This window comes from Melozone crissalis, unplaced genomic scaffold (assembly GCF_028551555.1).
Source record: "Melozone crissalis strain CALT ecotype California unplaced genomic scaffold, PUWL_Pcris_2 ptg000005l_1, whole genome shotgun sequence".
Classification (NCBI taxonomy): domain Eukaryota; kingdom Metazoa; phylum Chordata; class Aves; order Passeriformes; family Passerellidae; genus Melozone; species Melozone crissalis.
Genome location: NW_026535783.1, coordinates 24,013,845 through 24,031,501, shown reverse-complemented (window position 1 = coordinate 24,031,501; position 17,657 = coordinate 24,013,845). Strand labels below are relative to the sequence as shown.

The window sequence follows — 17,657 nt, the reverse complement described above, 5'->3', positions numbered from 1 at the left end:
GAGCCATTGTTGTGCTTGGAGGCAGCCAGGGAGCATTTTGGGGCACTCCTTTTGCCTTTGAGGGCAGCTGGGTGTGGGTGGCCTTTGCCTGAGGTTCCATGTGCGCTAAAGGCAAAAGCAGGGATTGTTTCCTGAGCAGCAGAAGGCTGCAACCTAGCCAATGACTGAGTCAGCTTGTGTGTGCTGGTCTGGCCATATTGATCATAGTAGTTGGCTTCCTAGATTGCCTTTGGACTGCATTCGGAGACAAAAGACTTCAGAGAAATTGTTTGGCTGTGGGGCTGGTTTCATACTGGTGGTGTTTTCATGACTTCTACTATTCCTTCTACAGTTTGCTTGGATAAAAATTCTACAATTTTGTTAGTGTGACCTCCTTGGAAGGAGCATCAGGTGATAGCAAAACAACAGAGGAAGGGGTCTTTTCAGCACACCCCAAATGTTAAGAAATTGTATTCTTAGAACAATCCCTGGGAATCAGAGAGCAAGAGGTGTTTTCACAGTGCAGCCAACAAAGAAAAACACAATTTGTTTTTCCAATCCCTCTTGGAGAGTTCAGTTGTATGCCTAGGGAGACGCATCAAGAGACACTTCTATGTGGCAGGGCCAGATAAAACTGCCCTGCAGGCAATTCTCAGGAGGAAGCCTGCAGCCCCTCTGCTGCATCTTCCTCCAGTAGAAGGCACTTTGTCAGGGCTAAAGCCCAGCCGGTAAATACTCTTGGGATAGTAAGGATTGGCCTCAATCCCTGCACTCTTGGAAAGCACAGCAAGGCCTTGGTGACTCTGCAGTGCAACTCAGTTGCTCCTTGCAACTGGTCATAGCTGCCAGTGCAGCGCTGTCAGAGAATAAGAAGCGGGCAGGTACAGAACAGAGCCCAGTTTACTCAGTGTCGGCCATCAGCTGTAGGGACAAGAGGTGAATGGATGGACTCCTGCTTGGCTCTGAACTCAGTGACACCCATGTTGTGTCTCCAGTGGGGTCAACAGCTTGTAGCAGTGCTCAGTCTGGCTCTGGCTTCTTCACAGTGCCTGTCAGCGGCCATTTGTGGGCTCTGCCCAGGTTTTGGTCATACCTGCCCTGCCACTGATGGCTGCTGTGACTGCAGGGGCTGGAGCCTTCCTTAGCTGTGAGGTTTCAGCAGCCACCGCGTTGCTGCAGCTTTGCCTGGACTCGTCAGAGGATCAGCAGCTCGTTTGTGCAGGTGTCTGAGCCACGGCAGCGCCTGAGGAGCGGCGCTGTCCTTGTTACCCGTCTGGGCTGTGCCCTTGGGGAAGATGGGGCACGTGGCTGGTGTCCAAGGGGCCGAGGGCAGTGCCAGTGACTGCTGCAGCCCAGGCTGAAGACATGGACTTGTTGTTCTTCACTAAATGGGGAATGGGCAAAATCATCTTCAGAACTTAGCCTGCTCGTAAAAGAAGAGGGTCCTAATTCTTACAGCCATTGTTTTGGATGTAGCACAGCATGAGCTGCTGTTCTCTGAAAATGTCAAGGCATTCTTTAGGCAAACTGCTGCGAGGTAGAGGAAATCCCCTCCTCTCCTGGATTTCACTTTGCAATATTCCTTCAGCTCTGCAAAAAGCAGCTGTTGATAAAACTTCATCCCAGATGGCAGGGTGCATTGAAATCTTGGAATTCTGAAACCTTTTGTTGAACCTCACAAGAGAGTGTTATCTCTCAGGAGAATGAAGGGTCCTGATTTTTCAGCCCTCCTTCCCCCTTTGTGGACCACAAGCACTTGCCACGGTGCCAGTTCTTTTCTGGTCTCTGTCTGCTCTGACGGTTTCTCCGCGGGCTTAGTCTCCTCTTCAGAGGAGTGTGCAGAATCAGACTCTGTGCAGGCCACGTGTGTTACAGAGCTGCCTGTCTTCTTACTGCGGCTGCTCTTGTTGTTCTTGTTGACACTGTTGTTAGGCAACCGACCAGAAATTGCTCCGAGCCCCTGAGAGTGGAGCTGAGATTCTGATCCACTGGAAGTCAGGATCTCTGTTTTGAAGTTTGCTTCTTGCATTTTCTTTCTTTCAGGGAGTGTGGTGAGCGGGGCAGATCCAGAAAAGAAATACACTGGATGGAAAATTATTGGCAGGGGGTGAGTTCAGCCACGCTTACTCCTCCAGAACCATGAGTCACGTACGTGGCTGCTGGAATATCAAGAGGGAAGTCAGGCAAGCTGCAAGCATCTTCAGACCCTGGCTTTAGATTGTCCCTGTCTCAGTACTGGTCACAAGGCATCATCAAAGATAACTGCATGCTGGCAACCAATGTCTTGCCTGCCCTCAAGGAGGCACTTGCCTGTCCCTCAAGCGTGTGGCACGAGATTCCTTATTTTCCCAGCAGATCATGGTTTTGCCTGATTCTAAGTAATATGGCCCCACAACTGAAGGAAGAAAAAACTGAGAGAGCAGCTTCCCCCCTGAGAGCCGTCAGACAGCAGCTCTCAGCAGCATTTCTTTCCAGTATTTTGCTGAACACAACTTTCAGTGCTCAGGACAATAAGACAGGCTGTGTGGCGCTGCCTGAGTTTGGCAGGCAGAATCAAAAGAGAGCTCTGAGTGCAACAGGACTGTGTGTGTTTCATTGCTTGGAAAGGCGCCCCACACGCACAAGCGCAAAAAGGAAGAGGCAAAGCAAACCCTCACATCCATAGTCTAGTGTGTACATTTGAGATTTGTAGCAGCTCTTTTTTCTTCCTGTTGGACTCAGTTTGCTCTTGGACAAGCTGCATGGCAGAGGGTTGCTGGGCTGCTGTGGTATTGTCTGAAGAGTAGACAAAGGCTGGTGTTTGAGGGACGCTCCAGGCAGCAGAGAGCTCCTGCCTGGGCTGCCTTTTGCTTCTCAGCACTGAACAGCTCCTCTGTTCTTGCTGCTGTTCTGTTCCTAGGGGTTTTGGAACCGTTTATAAGGCCTTGGATGCTGCCACAGGACAAGCGGTAAGTGCCAACAGCCCTTGCAGATTTCGCAGCTCTTGAGCGCTTTCCCTTGGGATGTCATCTGTGGCCAGAGCTTTGTGTTACCGGTCTTTGCTGCAAAGGCTGCCTAGAGGCAGGCTGAAAAATGCATGGTGGACAGACTTTGTCTCGCATTCTGAATCAATGTGAGGATGGCAGTGGTGTCTTTCCAAGAAGACCATGCTGTCTTGGACTGACTGGATAAGTGTGCAGAGATTAGCTGATGGCAGCAGCCGTCATTCTGGCCCAATTCCTCTTAAGCCCAGGTTGAGACACAGATAGGATTTGCCATTGTTTCCCATCACGAGGTACACTTTGAAAAGACCTAAAGAAGGAGAGGCCTTGTCTGGAGCGCACTTTTGCCTTGCAGTCCTAGGGAGCCAGGGTCACACACACACACAGACACTGGCACACGGATCAGTGAGAAGAAGTTGATGAAGAGCCTTAAGTAATACCGCCTTGTGTTGGTCCTTTGTTGCTGACATTCCATTACAGAGATGCTTTTTGTGCTGAACTGACATGCTGGTGTCTTGGAGAGTCCCATGCTCTTTGGGGCTAACCATTCAGAGTCCTGAATTCTCCTTTCTGGCTCTCAGCAAATACAACTCCATCTTCCTGGTAGCTCCTTATCCACCTGCAGTGCTGTGCTCAGCAACTGCACTTGGAGGGATGTCTACAAGGAGTCTGAAAGCCCTAAGCCCTGCTTATCACCTGGAGTGCATCCGTAGTGGTCCACAGAAAGGATTCTTCATTTTTTAATGCACTCAATCATTACACATCTAAACCGTGTTGGGGAATGCTCTTCAGAGATGCAAAATCCAGAAGAAGTTAGGATGTGCTAGGATGTTAACTTTCCTTTGAGTTGCCTTGGAGTTGTTCTTTTTCAGACAGCATTTTCTCTGTAATGGATTGGTGTATTTACTTTGGAGCACAATCAAGAATGGCAGCAGTTTCTGAAACACTGATCAAATCCCCTAGAAATGCTAACCTATTTTCCACAAGTTGAGTTTCATTTCACAGAAGCAAAATTCCTTTGGCTTGCAAAACGCGTGTAAATGATAAGAGTAGTGAGAAAGGAGGTCTCACGGAGGAGTCTGCAAGGGCTGAGAGTGCTGTTAGCACATTGTGGCTGATGCTTTAGAGTCCCTTTTCACCGAGGTGACAAGGCATCCTGGCCCGTGAGTGCACGGAGGAAGAGGCTCTTGTAATGTCTGTTCCTAACGGCTTTCAACGTCATTGTAGGTGGCCGTAAAGGAAATTAATCTCCAGCACCAGCGCTGCAAGGAAGTATTGAAAGAAATCCTGGTCATGAGGGAAATGAGGAACCCCAATATTGTCACCTACCTAGAAAGGTAAGTAGTTCTGTATTTTTATGGGAATGTCAGTTTCCATACTTGCAAGGCAAAGGTTTCAAGCACTTTCCTCTGGTGGCAGAAAATTGATCTTGCTATGAACATCAGTCCACTGCTGTATGAGGCATGGGAGGAGATTGCATTCTTCTGGTTCCTGGCAGAAATAGCTTAAAGATTGTTCTCAGAAACCTGGCTCTCTTACTAAGCCAGCAGCCTCGATGTTCACTTGCTGAATGTTCCTTTGCTGTTTTGGGGCGTGATTTTTTTTTCTGAGTGTCGGAAGAGAAGTGCTGAGAAAGCAACCCAGAAATTATTTCCCTTGTGCTGTTCCCACTATTTTCTATTGCCTTGCATGCCAAAAGGCTAGCCAAAGAGACACATTATTTGCCGGGTTTGAAGTAGTTTTTTCCTGTTGGTGACTGTCCTTTATGCAAGGCTTCCCAAAGGGTGTTGGCAGTGCTGCACCTCCACCTCCCCTGTGAAAAAGCTGTGAAAACTGTGTCTCCTTGCTGTTGGAGTTAATGGTGCAATTTGTGTATGAAGACAATGGGGCAGCTGCTGGGATGTGTCCGCTTCCAGATCTGCCTCTGCTATCACAAACTGCCGTTTTCCCCTGCTTGCCCACTAAGCCGTCTCCTTTCCCACGGGTGTGCAATTAGATGGCACAGATTGCAAGCTCTGGATAGCCTGGGTGGAGCGTCTCTCCATTTTATTCCGTCTTCATTTCCCAGTGACCTGCAAGCAAAACTCAGCTGTAGTCTTTTCATCCGTATGGCAATTTAGCTGTGCCCATTTCGGTCTACGCTGTTGTTTTCATCTTCCAGCTACCTTGTCAATGAGTTTGTCCTGCTGGTGTTGGAGTACATGGATGGAGGCTCTTTAGCAAAAGTGGTCAGCGAGAAAAGGATGGCTGTAGGACACATGGCAACTGTCTGTCAGGAGGTAAGGGATCCTGCTTGTGCTTGGGATGCCTTGGACAGCCTCATAGTTCAAAAGCGCCGCTAAGTGAGTGATTCCGTGTTCAGAGCTTTCTTGCTGTGCCGCTCTTTTGCTTCAGAGAAGAAAGAGCATCTGGACGGAATGCCTGCCAGTGTCCCTGCCCTTACTATAGTCTGCTCTTTATCTGCTTTTGGCCTCTGTGCTCTCTGTCTCTCTTCAATTATTTTGTTTTCTGTTCTGCGCTTTGCCCCTCCAAGCCTTTGCCCAGAACCTTTCTGCATTGCCTTCTTTGCCTGTAAGCGCAAAGATGCCGGTGTGTGAGTTCTAAACCAACAGCAAAGGCAAAGAGAGACTCATCTCTCACGGGTCTCAGCTTCAAAGGAGGGCATGGCACCCACCACAGTTCTTGCTGCTGAAAACAGACAAATGACTTGAAATGTCTTTCAAATCTGCTGGCCAGGCAGCCTTACAGCCCTTTACCTCCAGTCTCCCACCTGAGAGTGATGCCCTTGGTACCCAGAGCAGGGACTTTTCCTCTTTTGGCCAACCGTTGTTTGTCCTCGGAATGGGGAGAGCGCATCGGCTGCAGCAGCGGTCATTCTGACTGGCTTTGCAGGGGACAGTCTCGAGCAGCAACTGCTGTTTCCCCCTCAAAGCCAATATGCCTTGCCTTAGAGAGATCCTGCGCTCCCAGGCTTGCAGCAGCAAGCTCTTCCTCTTGCCAGCACTCACTGCTCCTCTGAGATCCATGAATCTTCAGGAGCACTTTCCTTTTGTGCATGATGAACTCAGATCAGGCTAACTTTTGGCCTCCTGCTTCTTTTTTTCTCTCTCAGTGCCTGAAAGGCCTGGCTTTCCTTCATGCCAACCAGGTGATCCACAGAGACATCAAAAGCGACAACATCCTTCTGGGCCGGGATGGCTCCGTCAAGTTGGGTGGGTATTCTTGCTCAGGGCACAGCTGTAGGCTGCTGGGAGTCTGAAAGAGCAACAAGTATCAAGGGGAACTGTGGTTTGTGTGTGTCCCTTCCAGAGGGAGGGAGGCTACAGTGGAAACCTTCAGTGTAGATGAGGAAAAGCCACCACCCTGGGAATGGTGGTGGGTTTGTTAAATGGACAATTGCTAGTTTCCTTGGCTGCATCCCTGAGGAAAGAGAGCACAGCTGCTTTTCCAGCTCGATTCAGTACTACATTCTGAGACTTAGAGTGAGGAAATCTTTTCCTTGGTTTCCTACTTGAAGCAGTGTTTGTTTTTCTCCTCAGCTGATTTTGGCCTCTGTGCTCTGCTCACACCTGAGCAGAGTGAACGGAGGTCAATGGTGGGGACAACTTGCTGGATGGCACCCGAGGTGGTGAGAAAAGAGCCTTACGGTCCCAAAGTGGACACCTGGTCCCTTGGCATCGTGGGAATTGAAATGGCCAAAGGAGAGCCTCCTTATGTTTGGGAGACCAGTGACAGGGTAAGGTACAAATATGCTTCCGAATCCGGTATCCTTCTGGTCTGTCTCCATTAGACAAAATCCCATTCCCGCAGCTTGGATGAGTTCCAAGAAGGTCCACTCCTAAAAAGGTCCCTGCGGCTCACATCAGCTGTCAAGGCAAGACGTGTTGCCCCTTGGAATAGCTGGAGTTGCACTGGGGCCTTTTCACTTTTGGGGAAGAAGGCTCGTCTCTAACCATCTGCTAGGCAAGGAATTGCCACTGCAGACTGGGGCTGAAAAGAAGGGGTCTAGGTGAGCACTGAAGGCTGTGGAAGAATCACGTAGAGTCTTGTGTTTCCTTTCACTTCAGGCTAACCGCCTGATAGGCACGCAAGGCATACCAGATCTGCACGAGCTCAGCCTACCCCCTGCCTTGTGTGAATTTCTGGGCTGCTGCCTGCAGATGGATGTGGACAGGCGAGGCTCTGCCAAGGAACTTCTGCAGGTACAAGGCAAAGGGGCTGCAGGCCAAAGAGCTGCTCCCTGTCTGGGTTTGCTCCTCGGCCCAACTCCAGGGCATCAGATGGGCCCCCCACAGGGTAATCTCTGCTCTGGCAGCTTTTCAAATGAGAACCAAGTAGGATCCAAGACTAGTTAAGGTTAGAAGGGAGTGGTGGAGGTCATCTAGTCCAAACCCCCTGCCACTGGCAAGGACATCTTCAAATAGGTCCGGTTGCTCAGAGCCCCAGCTCACCTGACCTTGAATGCTGACAGCGGGGCACCTCCCAGCTCTCTGGGCAGCCTGAGCCAGTGTTTCAGCACTCTCCTCATAATGAGTTTCTTCCTTAGAGCCTTTCTGAATTGACTCTCTTTTAGTTTAAAACCATTCTCCCTTGTTCTCTCAATTGGCCCTGCTAATAGATATGTCGCCATCTTTCTTCTAGGCCCCTTCAAATATTGAAAGGTCCCCTTGGAGACCTTGCCCTTCTGCAAGCTAAACAAGCCCAATTCTCACAGCCATTCCTCAGAGGAGAGCTCCCACCTTCTGGTCATTGCTGAGGCCCCCTTTTGCTCTCGGCTGCTGTTTTCAGGTTTAGCTGGTAGCAAAGGAACTGAAGTACAGCATTGCTGGGGAAGGAGGCCTGCAGTGGGGCTTGAAGAACACAACAAAAGCACTCCCTGCCAAGCGCTTCTAGATTGGTCTGTGGGAAGGTGGGGCCTTTGCGGGGGCTGACTGAGCATCCAAGGGCATCCAGTTTGTCCTTCCTGCCCCACTCTTAGAGGCTTCTGCCAGCCAAAGAGAGACAGCTGAGCAGGATTTGTGCCAGCCTCACGTGCTGCCTGGCCCGCTCAAGTAGATGAGAACCACTGCAGCTTTGCTGCCACCTTTTGTGGCAGACAGGCAGCTGGCGACCGCGCCACTTCCTTGGCTCTCCCTGCTGTGAAGGAAGATGCCAGCCAGGCCAGGAGGAGGGGGGCATGCCAAGGCAGACACTGCTCTCCTTGCAAGCCAGAGCTGAGTCCATCTGCGCTCTGCCCCTTCTGACGGTGTGTTTCTGGGCCCTAGAAGAACCCAGCTTGACCCTGTTGGAAGCTCAGTTTGGAAAATAATGGTTCCTTCTCCCTTGGTCTCTTTTAATTTGGTTGCTTTGGTTTCTTTTTCCCTTTGGGCAGCATCCATTTCTCAAGCTAGCAGAGCCTCTCTTCAGCCTCCTCTGAGAGCCTGATTGCTGTCATCCCTGCAGCAAAGTAATGCAGGAAGCAGAGGAGATGACAAGGACCGCTTCAGCACGAAGAGAACGGAGCCTCTGAGAACAGGCAGGAATCCTGGGGAGAGAGGGCCCAGCAAACAGGCAGACTGAGACAGAGCGGGAAAAGAAGGTGCCACCTCCTGTTCTCCCATCTGCTGGTCCTTCTAATTTTCTGCTTAGGACAGCATAGCTGGAGGGCACAAAGTCACTAATGTTGTGCAGATTTGAGCAAGGCAGGAGTGGCATTGCAGGCGTGAAGGGAATGGGAAGGCCAGAGCTGTGTCTCAGGAGGAGGGAGCTCCCACAGGATGCCACCGGCAGAGCCAGGCTAGAGCTGTGGGAGACGGCTGGATGTTCCCAGCTGCGGAGGAGGTGCCTGAAGCGGCTGGAAACATCCTGTGCATTCTTTGACCCATGGAGCAGGGTGCTGCGTCTGTGCTTGTCTGGCCAAATTGTTCAGAATAGTTGGCTTCCCGGTTTCCTTTTAGACTCCTGCCTTGTTGGCAGTCACTGGAAACAAAATTCTTGAGAGAAATGGATTGGCTTTGGGGCTGGTGGCATACTGGTGTTGTATCATGACTGTTTCATGACTTCTACTATTCCTCCTACAGATCACCATGCAACTCTCCACTCCAGATGCTTTTCAAATGAAAAGGAAGGAAAGAGGCAGTGAATCAATTGGAGAAGTGGAGCACATGACCAGGAGCACTTCAGGATTCCTTTCTCCGATGCCAGCTCGGAGCCCACCTCAGAAGAAAAATCCTAGACATCCACAAGCCATTTGGAAGAATCCCTTCCTTGACCATTCCAGGCACACCTCTGTGGCTCATTGGTGCACCCATGACTGGCAGCAAAGAGGGGGAATGTCCAGTGCCACAGCCAGCTTGGGCCGTTTAAGGTTGACCCATGAGATGCCAGGACCGTGAGCCAAGGCCTGGGTGGGCTCACCTAGAAATTGTGTGCAGACTTGGAGGCAGGTGCCACAGGCAAAGTCCATCAGTTTTGCCTGTCCGCTGGCCAGGTGGAGGAGGATGTTGTCAGCTTTGATGTCCCTGTGCAGGACCTCGCAGCTGCTGCAGTGCCTCACAGCCTCCAGCACATGGCGGAACAGCCCCCGCCCCAGTCTGCCGACAGGAATGCCGGCACACGAAGGAAATCAAAGAGGTCGTGGGATCGCTCTGGGCGCTTCATCACCAACAAGAAGTTTTGGCAGCGCCTAAACCAATCCAGGAGCTGGACAACACCATGCAACCCAGTGGACACCCAGCCCAGCAGTTTGATCTCCAGGGGCACGCAGGAGTTGGGCTGCTGGAAGACCACGATGCTGTCAGTGGGACTGATGCCGTGGCAGGGCTCTGGAAGCTCTCAGCCAGCCTGGGATGCTCTGTGCCCTCTGCTAATCGCCCTTTGCTCTCCCTCGAGGCGTGCTGGCGGCTTCCACCCTGCCGAGCCTCAGCTTATCCCGCCCAGCACAAGCTGGTTTCTGCTGCTGACCCCACTCCCTCACCAGCTCACCCCAAAGATGGGTGCAATCCCCTGACACACATTTGACGGCCACCTGCTAGCCAAGGGGAGCAGCGGGCTGAGCTTCCAGCCCGCTCTGCCGAGCCCCATCCTCCTCCCCCCTCACCCTCCTCTGCCCCCCGCCAGACCCCCACTCACCGGGGCGCTGTGCTCCAGGCACGTCCCCTTGCAGACGCTGCCGAAGCCGCCGCGCCCCAGCAGAGAGCCCAGCCGGTTTCACCCCTGCAGGGCCTCCTGTGCCTTCCCTGGGGCCAAACGCGGCTGGCAGCGCTCGGCCCGGGTCCAGGAACGGCCCCCGACCGCCCCTCAAGTGTCCCAGGACAGGCAGCTCTGTCTGAATGGGGCACCCTATTTCTCCTGAGCTCTATCACCAGCTGTCCTAAGCAGAAATGGCAAGTTTGGAAAGAAATTGAAATCTATGCCTTAAATGTCAGACACGCTCAGGAGACCCATTAGACAGTCCGAGGTGTGCTTCTGAAGGAGACATTTCACCCTGGCTGCAATAAGCACGCAATCTTCTCTTGGAAGATCTCAACTTTTATCTGATTAAAACTTCTGAAATGGAAAATTTGAAATCTGAGTGCGATTCCTTTATTCCTACTGATGTGGACACTGAAGTTTTACAGCCTTCACTGAAGAGCCTTCAGAGCGGCAGGATCCTTTGAGCTACGGGTTATGGACTGAAGGAGAGGATTGTGCTGCTTTGGGACGGAGGAGAACTTTCCAGGCTCTCTTTTGTGTTAGCTGTAGAGAAGGTTTGGTTGCTAGGCATGAACTGACAGAGCAACCCAGAGCTGCTGCTATTGTGATGTCAGTGCAGAGCTGCCACGTCACAGCGTGGTCATCAGGAGGTTGCCCTGGTGCAGGCAAGGCCTCAACGTCCAGAACAGCTGTTGGCGTTCTCGTTGCAGGAGGATCCTGTTCAGAGGAGTTCTCTGCCAACAGTCTGTGCCCTGAAAAGGGAGTCTTTTTCTTTTGCCTGCCGTTGTACGAGTCGGCGCAGACTCGTCTAGGCATCCTTTTGTTTCCCCTGCGGTTGTAGGGTCTGCAGACACCTACAGGTGTCTTTTTATTTTCCTTTTCTTGTTGTACGGTCTGCAGACTTGTGCAGGTGTCGTTTGTTTTTTCGCTTCTGTTTGTACAGTCCGCAGAGTGCCGCGGGTCTCCTTTTTTCTTCTTTTCCTTGCACAGTCTGGGGACTTGTGCAAGTGAGTTTTCCTTCCATTTTTGTTTTACGGCCCGACGACTGAAGCAGCCCTGCTGAAACGATGGAGCGAGTCCGTAGAGCAGTCAGCAGGGCTTTTTCAGCGATATCAGCCCGCAAAATTGTTAGCGGTCTGAGACGTAAGTAGAAGTTTTTTCCTTGGGGGCAGAACAATGAAAGAAAAGTGCCATCAAGATGCCATAACTTTGGTAAAGCTCCTGGCAACAGTTTCAGCCAAAAAGGGGGTGTCCCTTGTCCAGCAGGGTGTGGACAACTTCCAAAATGCAGACTTGGAAGAGTTGTGCAGGTGTCCTTCTGAAAACTGTGCAGTTCTCTGAGGAACTTAAGGAAGGCATCGTTTTTCTGCATTCCCTCCTTAAAGGACGTGCCTCTCTAACTGGCCCCCCTCTGTGCGCTACAAGAGGGATTGGCTTTGCAGTGAAGGGCAAACTGCTGAGCAGATAGTGTGGGCTCCTGAACCCCAGCTCTGGGCCTGTGCTGTGTCCAAACAAAGCTGCAAGCGCCAAGAGGGGTTCAGTGGAAGCTTTTGTGGGGAATTGTTTACAGCAACCACGGGGCACATGCTGCATGCAATTTACAAAAAGAAAAGGAAGTGCAGGAAGGAGAAGAGAAGGAAGCTGCTTTAGTTGTAGGGGGGACAAAGAGCTCCAATGCAGGCAGTGACTGCTAAGGAACAATTTGCATCTTCCTGGCCCCAAGTCTCTAGTTCCTTAGTGGCAAAGCCGAGCAAAAGGTAGACGCAGCCTAGGATACTGGCATGCAGTCCTGCTTGCTGGGCTACAGAACTGCTGCTCCCGGTAGGGAGGTTGTGAAAGGAAAATGCTCTCTGCTTGGCTGGCCTGGTTCTGTGGCATTCCTCAGCACCAGCAGTCTTGTAACAGCACCTGGTTTGTTCTCTCTTGCCGCGGCAGGTCGCCTCAGAGGTGGAAGGAGTCAAGTCTACGGTTCGGTGAGTGGGACGGGCACCCTTGACATTCCTGGTGCCTGAGGATTATGCAGCAAGCTGCGGGCTTGGCCTGTTGTAGTTGAGTCCAGGCTGGCAGGCCAAAGGAAAGTCCACACCAGTCCACGTCTGCATGTGCACTACCAAAAGAATTCCCTCAGTTTCTTCCTTTTCCGTTGAAGAGGCTTTAACTAATGTAACTGATGAAACTACGTTTAGCTGACAGAAGGCTACATGCTGATTGTAGCCTGGCTGAAATATCTCCTTCAGAAGCACATGGAGTCCTGTTGAAACATTAGTCTCATCAGCCCACTTGAAATGAGTATTAGAGACTGAGGATCCCATCTGTATTGAAATTCATGGCTTCTCATTAGGACCACTGGTGATAGAGCTCATGAGAAATAAGGTTCTCTATGACAGCTTACTGCCTGTCCCTCATGCTGCTCTCTGTCTGCAGAGCACCACAGTAGCAGCCGCAGCAGCAGAAGCTGCTCTGGCTCGCTCTCTTCCACCAGAGGGTAAAGGGGAGGCAAAGCACAACAAACCTCCAACTGTGTTGTCAGTCCAGGCCTGAGCATCCTGCAGCAATCAGTGGCAGCTTTGGTTGTTTCAGTGCAAAGCTTTGGTGCAGTGCAGAGCTGGGTGTTTCTGAGCAGGCAGCACTTGCCCTTTGTGGCTGAAGATGCTGAGGGCTGGAGTTCTGCCATGACCTAGCGCTTCAGCCCAGCCACTGACACGTGGGAAATGGGGTCTGAACTCTCACATGCAGGCATCATTTTCCTGCCATTCTGACAGGGACTGTGAACTTGCCTTGGTGTCAAAATAGCTGCAGCGTGATGTCCTTTAGTGCTGCTGGGGAGAAAGTGAGCCCCGTTGTGCACAGTGTGTGTGCAGGCTCCCTGCTGCCAGCAGAGAGAGCGGTGCCAAGGCGCAGTTCACAGCCTTGTGGGGAGCACAGGAGCCACCGTTGCTGCAGGGACTTGCCCATCTCCAAGCACTGTCTAAGGAGCTACAGTCTCTTCTTTGACTACACCCTTAACTTTGACAAGAGCCAAGTATGCTGAGAATCCTGAGCAGCTCTGCATGGCTGAGACATTCCAGAAGGGCTGGAATGCAGTTCCTATTGGCTGCTTCCTAATGCTTGAAATCCTGAGGGGAAGCCTTTTGACCAGAGCTGAGCAGGGAAATATTCCCTGCTTCCATCCTGAGCCATTCCAAGCAACACAGGCTTAGTTGGTTACCCACATAAACAGCCCCACACAACAGCTTTTGCCTTCAGGTGAGCTGTGTGTGGCCGCTTGTTGCTTCTTGCAGCTCTCAGGAGCCAACTTCCCTGCTCCTTATTGCTTGTTTTCCTTTTCCATGTCCATTCCTTGCAGGCCCCGCTAGGAGAGCTTCTTGCCTCTCAGAACTCCTCGGCCCAGGCGGGAAAGGCAGAGAGGGAGCAGAGCACAGATAGAGTGTGCAGTGCCCAGCAGTTCAGGTGTGTGTTAAGCTTTCTCGCTTTCTCTGAGCAGGGTTGGGCATTGCTGGGCTTCAGGAGGTTCAGAGTCAAAGAAGAAATGTGGCTTTCTCATGGTTTGACTTGCTCAGCATAGACAGGGGAAGGCAATCTGTGGGCGGGTGTGGCTGCCTCCTGGGACTCACTTCTCCAACCTTCTCAAACCTTGACAAAAAGTATGCTGAACTGGACCAGAGGAAAAGCAAGGGAGGTTCAGGCTGGGTTGATGGAAAGGAAACCTTTGGACTGCAGAGGCAGCAGAACAAGTGCCTCAAAGAGCTTTTGCAGGTTCCACCCTTGGAAATTTGGAAACCCCAGCTGGATAGGGCCTTGAGCGGCCTGTCCAGATGCCATAGCTGACTCCAAGTGCTTGGAGCTGAAGATGGGCCTAGAGGCTCCCTGGGGTCCCTGCCAGGCTAAACCATCTTGGGATCCTTTGATTATTGGATTGGAAATTTGTACCCACGTTCTCCCCAGGCTACAGCTTGCGGGCTCTTTCCTTGTTGCGCTAGTGAAAGCAAGAGTAATTGTGGGAGTGCTCATCTGGACTTACCAGGCCTCTCTTAGCCAAAGAGGAACTTTTGCAAGTCCGGTATCCGCTGTATCAGAGAGGAGAACTAGCAGGCAGGAAGCTGCTAAGCTGAGAGTACCTGAGCATTCTGGAAATGTTTGGTGGCTTCTGAAAGCTAATTTGACTTCCTCCCTGGTGATTCTTTCACCTGCAGAAATGACAAAGAGAGATGGTGGTCTAGAGAGGGAATGGCAGCACTCTCTTGAGGTGGAAGTAGAGGGCTGTTGGAAGGCCCCGAGACTGCCCTGTGAGGGACATGGTGTGTAGCCCTGGTCTTCTTGCAAGGAGACTGTGTTTCAATTAAAGGCTTGCTTGTCTGTCCCCTTGTTGTAGAGGGAAGGAGGTGGCTGCATTTGAGAGCAGGCGCCACTCCTCACGAGAGAGGGCCTTGCAAGTGGCAGCAGAGACAGCAGAGGAACCAGAGCTTGCGAGGAACCTGCTGAAGGAAGAGGTTCCTCTGGCGGTGCCAAAGGTACGCTCACCTTATTCCTAGGCAGCACTTATGGGACAGGGAGCTGCCCCTAGCAAGACCGCCCCAAAGGCTGCTTCTGGCAGCAAGCCAAGACTGAGACTGTGCTGTTGTTGTTCCTCTTGAAAAATGGTGCCCCCTCCACTTCCAGGTTTGCCGCCGGCAGCGGCCAGCCCACAGGGGTCTGGAGAAGCTGCTCCAGGAGTTCTCTCGCCAAGGGCACACACTGCCCCGGGGGTGCAGAGACAAGGCGGCACAGGCACAAGAGAACGCTGCCCTGGAAGCCCGACTGGCAGCCACGGAGCGGGAGCTACGAGGCCTTTCAGAGCAGCTGGCAGAGGCCAGGTAAGGGCAGGGAGGAGCACCTGGGTGGGACATTATTGAGGGTCTGGAATGACAAAGGGGGTGAGCATTAAGTCAGGATTTACTGCCTCCTGTTTGCACTGCAGATGTGTCTCTGTCTGAGAAGTGAAGAGACAAGAGAAAAAAGAAAAGGATACTGTCACCTGAGTGTTACTTTTCTGACAGCTCCAGCTGTCAAAGCTCTTCTGGGCGCCCGCCTGGGACCCCCTTGCACATTCCTGGGCCATGTGCAAAGCAAGCCATCTAGGCACTGATATGAGAACTAGGGAAACTGTGCAGATGTTTGCTGATATCAGGAATTTCCCACAGGCTTTGGTTTCTCCTTCAGTGCATCTTCACTTCAATCTTTCTTTGCCAAGTAGTTGGACATGGCATTTTCAGAATTCAAGGCTCTTACATGTGAATGTTATCAGTAGGGTGCTGATGCTTCAGGTGAAAGCTGCAGGGTTGAGCTGATAATCTTGAGACCCTTCTGACATAACTCTTGTCAGTTATGGTGCAGGAACCTGGAGTTGCTTACAATGGAGCAGCAGAAGGCGGCAAAGGTCTTGTGGCTTCTCGACAATGTCCAGGGATTCTTGCTGAGCACTTGTCCACCCACCTCTGTTACCTGTCAAGGTCCTCAGGCAGCTCCCTTCTTAAAGAGTATCAAGACATTTGGGCATTGCTGGCTCAGTTTACCAAAAATCAAGGGAGCAAGCATTCTTGCTCATGAAAATCCAGTAATTGAAATGGCAGGATACCTGACATCCCTCCTCCAAGACAGTGCCAACCAATTTGGATAAAACCTAGTTCTGGTTTCTTACTCACACTTGTAGAAGGTGGAGCTTTCATATATCATTCCTTTAGTCCCTTTGAGTCACTTTGAGAGCATCTGGTAAACAAAGTATCTCTACGTGCACTAGGAATAACAGTAAACATTGAGGAGGCAGTGCTCAGGAGAACACTGGCTTCTGTCCCCCTGCAGAGTGACTTGGAAGGGCTGATGAGCTCAGGGCTCTGAGCACGGGCTGGGCTTTTGCTTGTTGGCAGAGACTTTGTGGGCACAGCCACCCATGAGGACTGTGTCTGGCAACAGCAATTTGAGCACTGACTGCTGAGCTCAAACTCAGCTGGCCTTTCTGCGCTGGGCTAGGTCATGAGGAAAAGCTGGCCAACCACCTGGATGGTCCTGCTTTGCTATTTTAAGTAACAGAAACAATCTTGCTGGAGCTGAGTTTCCATGCACGCCCTTTTCCATGCTCAGGACATGTAACTGAAGGTATGTCCAACTGGAGAAACTGCCCCTGTGTGCCAGGAACAATTTCTCCTCATCTTCACACCTTGTAGGTCAGAGAAGGAGAGCCTGCAAAGCAGCCTGCTGCAGGCTCAGCAGCACGTATCGGAGCTGGAGATCACCAGGAGCCGTCTGGAAGCCCAAGTGCGCACGGCCACACGGGCCCAGGAGGTGATACTCGGTGAGAGCCTGGTGTACTTTGTTTCTGGTGATGGCCCAGCCTAGTGCAGTTGCTCCAAAGGCAGCTCTGTCCACAGGGCTCCTGAGGAGGAAGGGAACTGAGCACAGGTCCCTCCTTGCCTGAGACTGAAAGGGCTTAAGGTCAGTAGAGTCTCCGCTTGTGTAGTCTCTGACTGTTGCCGTTTGTCATGTTTGCAGAGGATGTGAAGGGCCTCCGTCAGGAGCTGCAAGCTGTAAGATCTCTCAGCAAGCAGCAATGTGAAGAAATGGCTCAAGAGCTCCGCTGGGCAGAAGAGCAGTGCTGCAAGGCTCTCAGACACTGGCAATCTGCTCAGAAAGAGGAAAAAAGGAAGCTCCAGCAAGAAATGGTAAGCGACAATATGCACGGAAGTTTTCAGGCCAACTTGGTGGGCTGGCTTAGCAGAAGAGCAGCCTGGGTGACATGGCTGCAAGCATCTGCTGCAGTCTACACATTGCTGGGCTACACACAGCAGAGGGCTTCAAGGGCTCCTACTAGAAAGCCTGTGAAGACCAAGAGGATGGTGCCGGGACAGTACCTGCAGCCTCGCTTTCAGGCTGGGTGTAAGCCAAGTTCCCCAGAGAGCTGGGTGGTTGCCACCCAAAGCATGGCAGCGAAGGATCTTGCCCACAGCCTGGTGCCATGCAGCAGGCAGCTGCTGACCTTGCTGCACTCTGCAGTCCCAGCAACTGGGTTCCTTGCATTCTGTCCTTCCACGGTGGACAGAGAGTCTCCCCTTTGGGCTTGAAGCATACGCAACAGGCCCCGTGTTGCTGGTATTCCAGCTGGTGGCCTGTCTTGTGACTAGGGCATTGGGGTGCTGGCTTCCTCCTCATGCTGCAGTCCACCTGCAGGTTTTCCTTGATCCTAGGTCTGCGGCACTTTGAGAAGACAGCCTGTGAGAGCAGGCAGAAATCCTGAGGAGACAGGGGCTAGGAAACAGGCAGCCCTCAGAGTGGGGAAGGAAGGCGGAATCTCCTTTCCTTCCACCTGCTGACCCTCCTGTGAAGTTCCTGGTTAGAAGTGCTGGAGGGCACAAAGCCACTACTGGGGACTCTTCAGGTGGGGGGCTTGTGGGAGGGATGAAGCTGTCATTTTTTTCTTTGGGGAGCACGGCTGGGACTTCATCTGGAAGTGTCTCTTCCTCTCCTCAGAAGCAATGTCTGGAACGGTAGCGC

General features: G+C 51.9%; 1 protein-coding gene across 1 annotated transcript; it reads left to right on the top strand.

The window, feature by feature from the left end:
- The first annotated feature begins 2,118 nt into the window (after positions 1 to 2,118).
- LOC128945568 (serine/threonine-protein kinase 3-like) lies at positions 2,119 to 17,654 on the top strand. The gene is made up of 12 exons (XM_054289309.1): positions 2,119 to 2,127; positions 4,188 to 4,297; positions 5,122 to 5,239; positions 6,073 to 6,172; positions 6,500 to 6,696; positions 6,751 to 6,834; positions 12,069 to 12,106; positions 14,506 to 14,644; positions 14,793 to 14,981; positions 16,371 to 16,461; positions 16,659 to 16,828; positions 17,634 to 17,654. The coding sequence occupies exons 1-12, from the start codon at positions 2,119 to 2,121 to the stop codon at positions 17,652 to 17,654; spliced, it is 1,266 nt and encodes a 421-aa protein (XP_054145284.1).
- The last annotated feature ends 3 nt before the right edge of the window (positions 17,655 to 17,657 follow it).

What these genes read in the sequence shown, in the direction of transcription:
- LOC128945568 (XM_054289309.1), top strand. An exon ending in ATTGTCACCTACCTAGAAAG is followed by an intron (nt 4,298 to 5,121) that starts GTAAGTAGTTCT and finishes TTCATCTTCCAG; the next exon opens with CTACCTTGTCAATGAGTTTG. An exon ending in TGGCAACTGTCTGTCAGGAG is followed by an intron (nt 5,240 to 6,072) that starts GTAAGGGATCCT and finishes TTTCTCTCTCAG; the next exon opens with TGCCTGAAAGGCCTGGCTTT.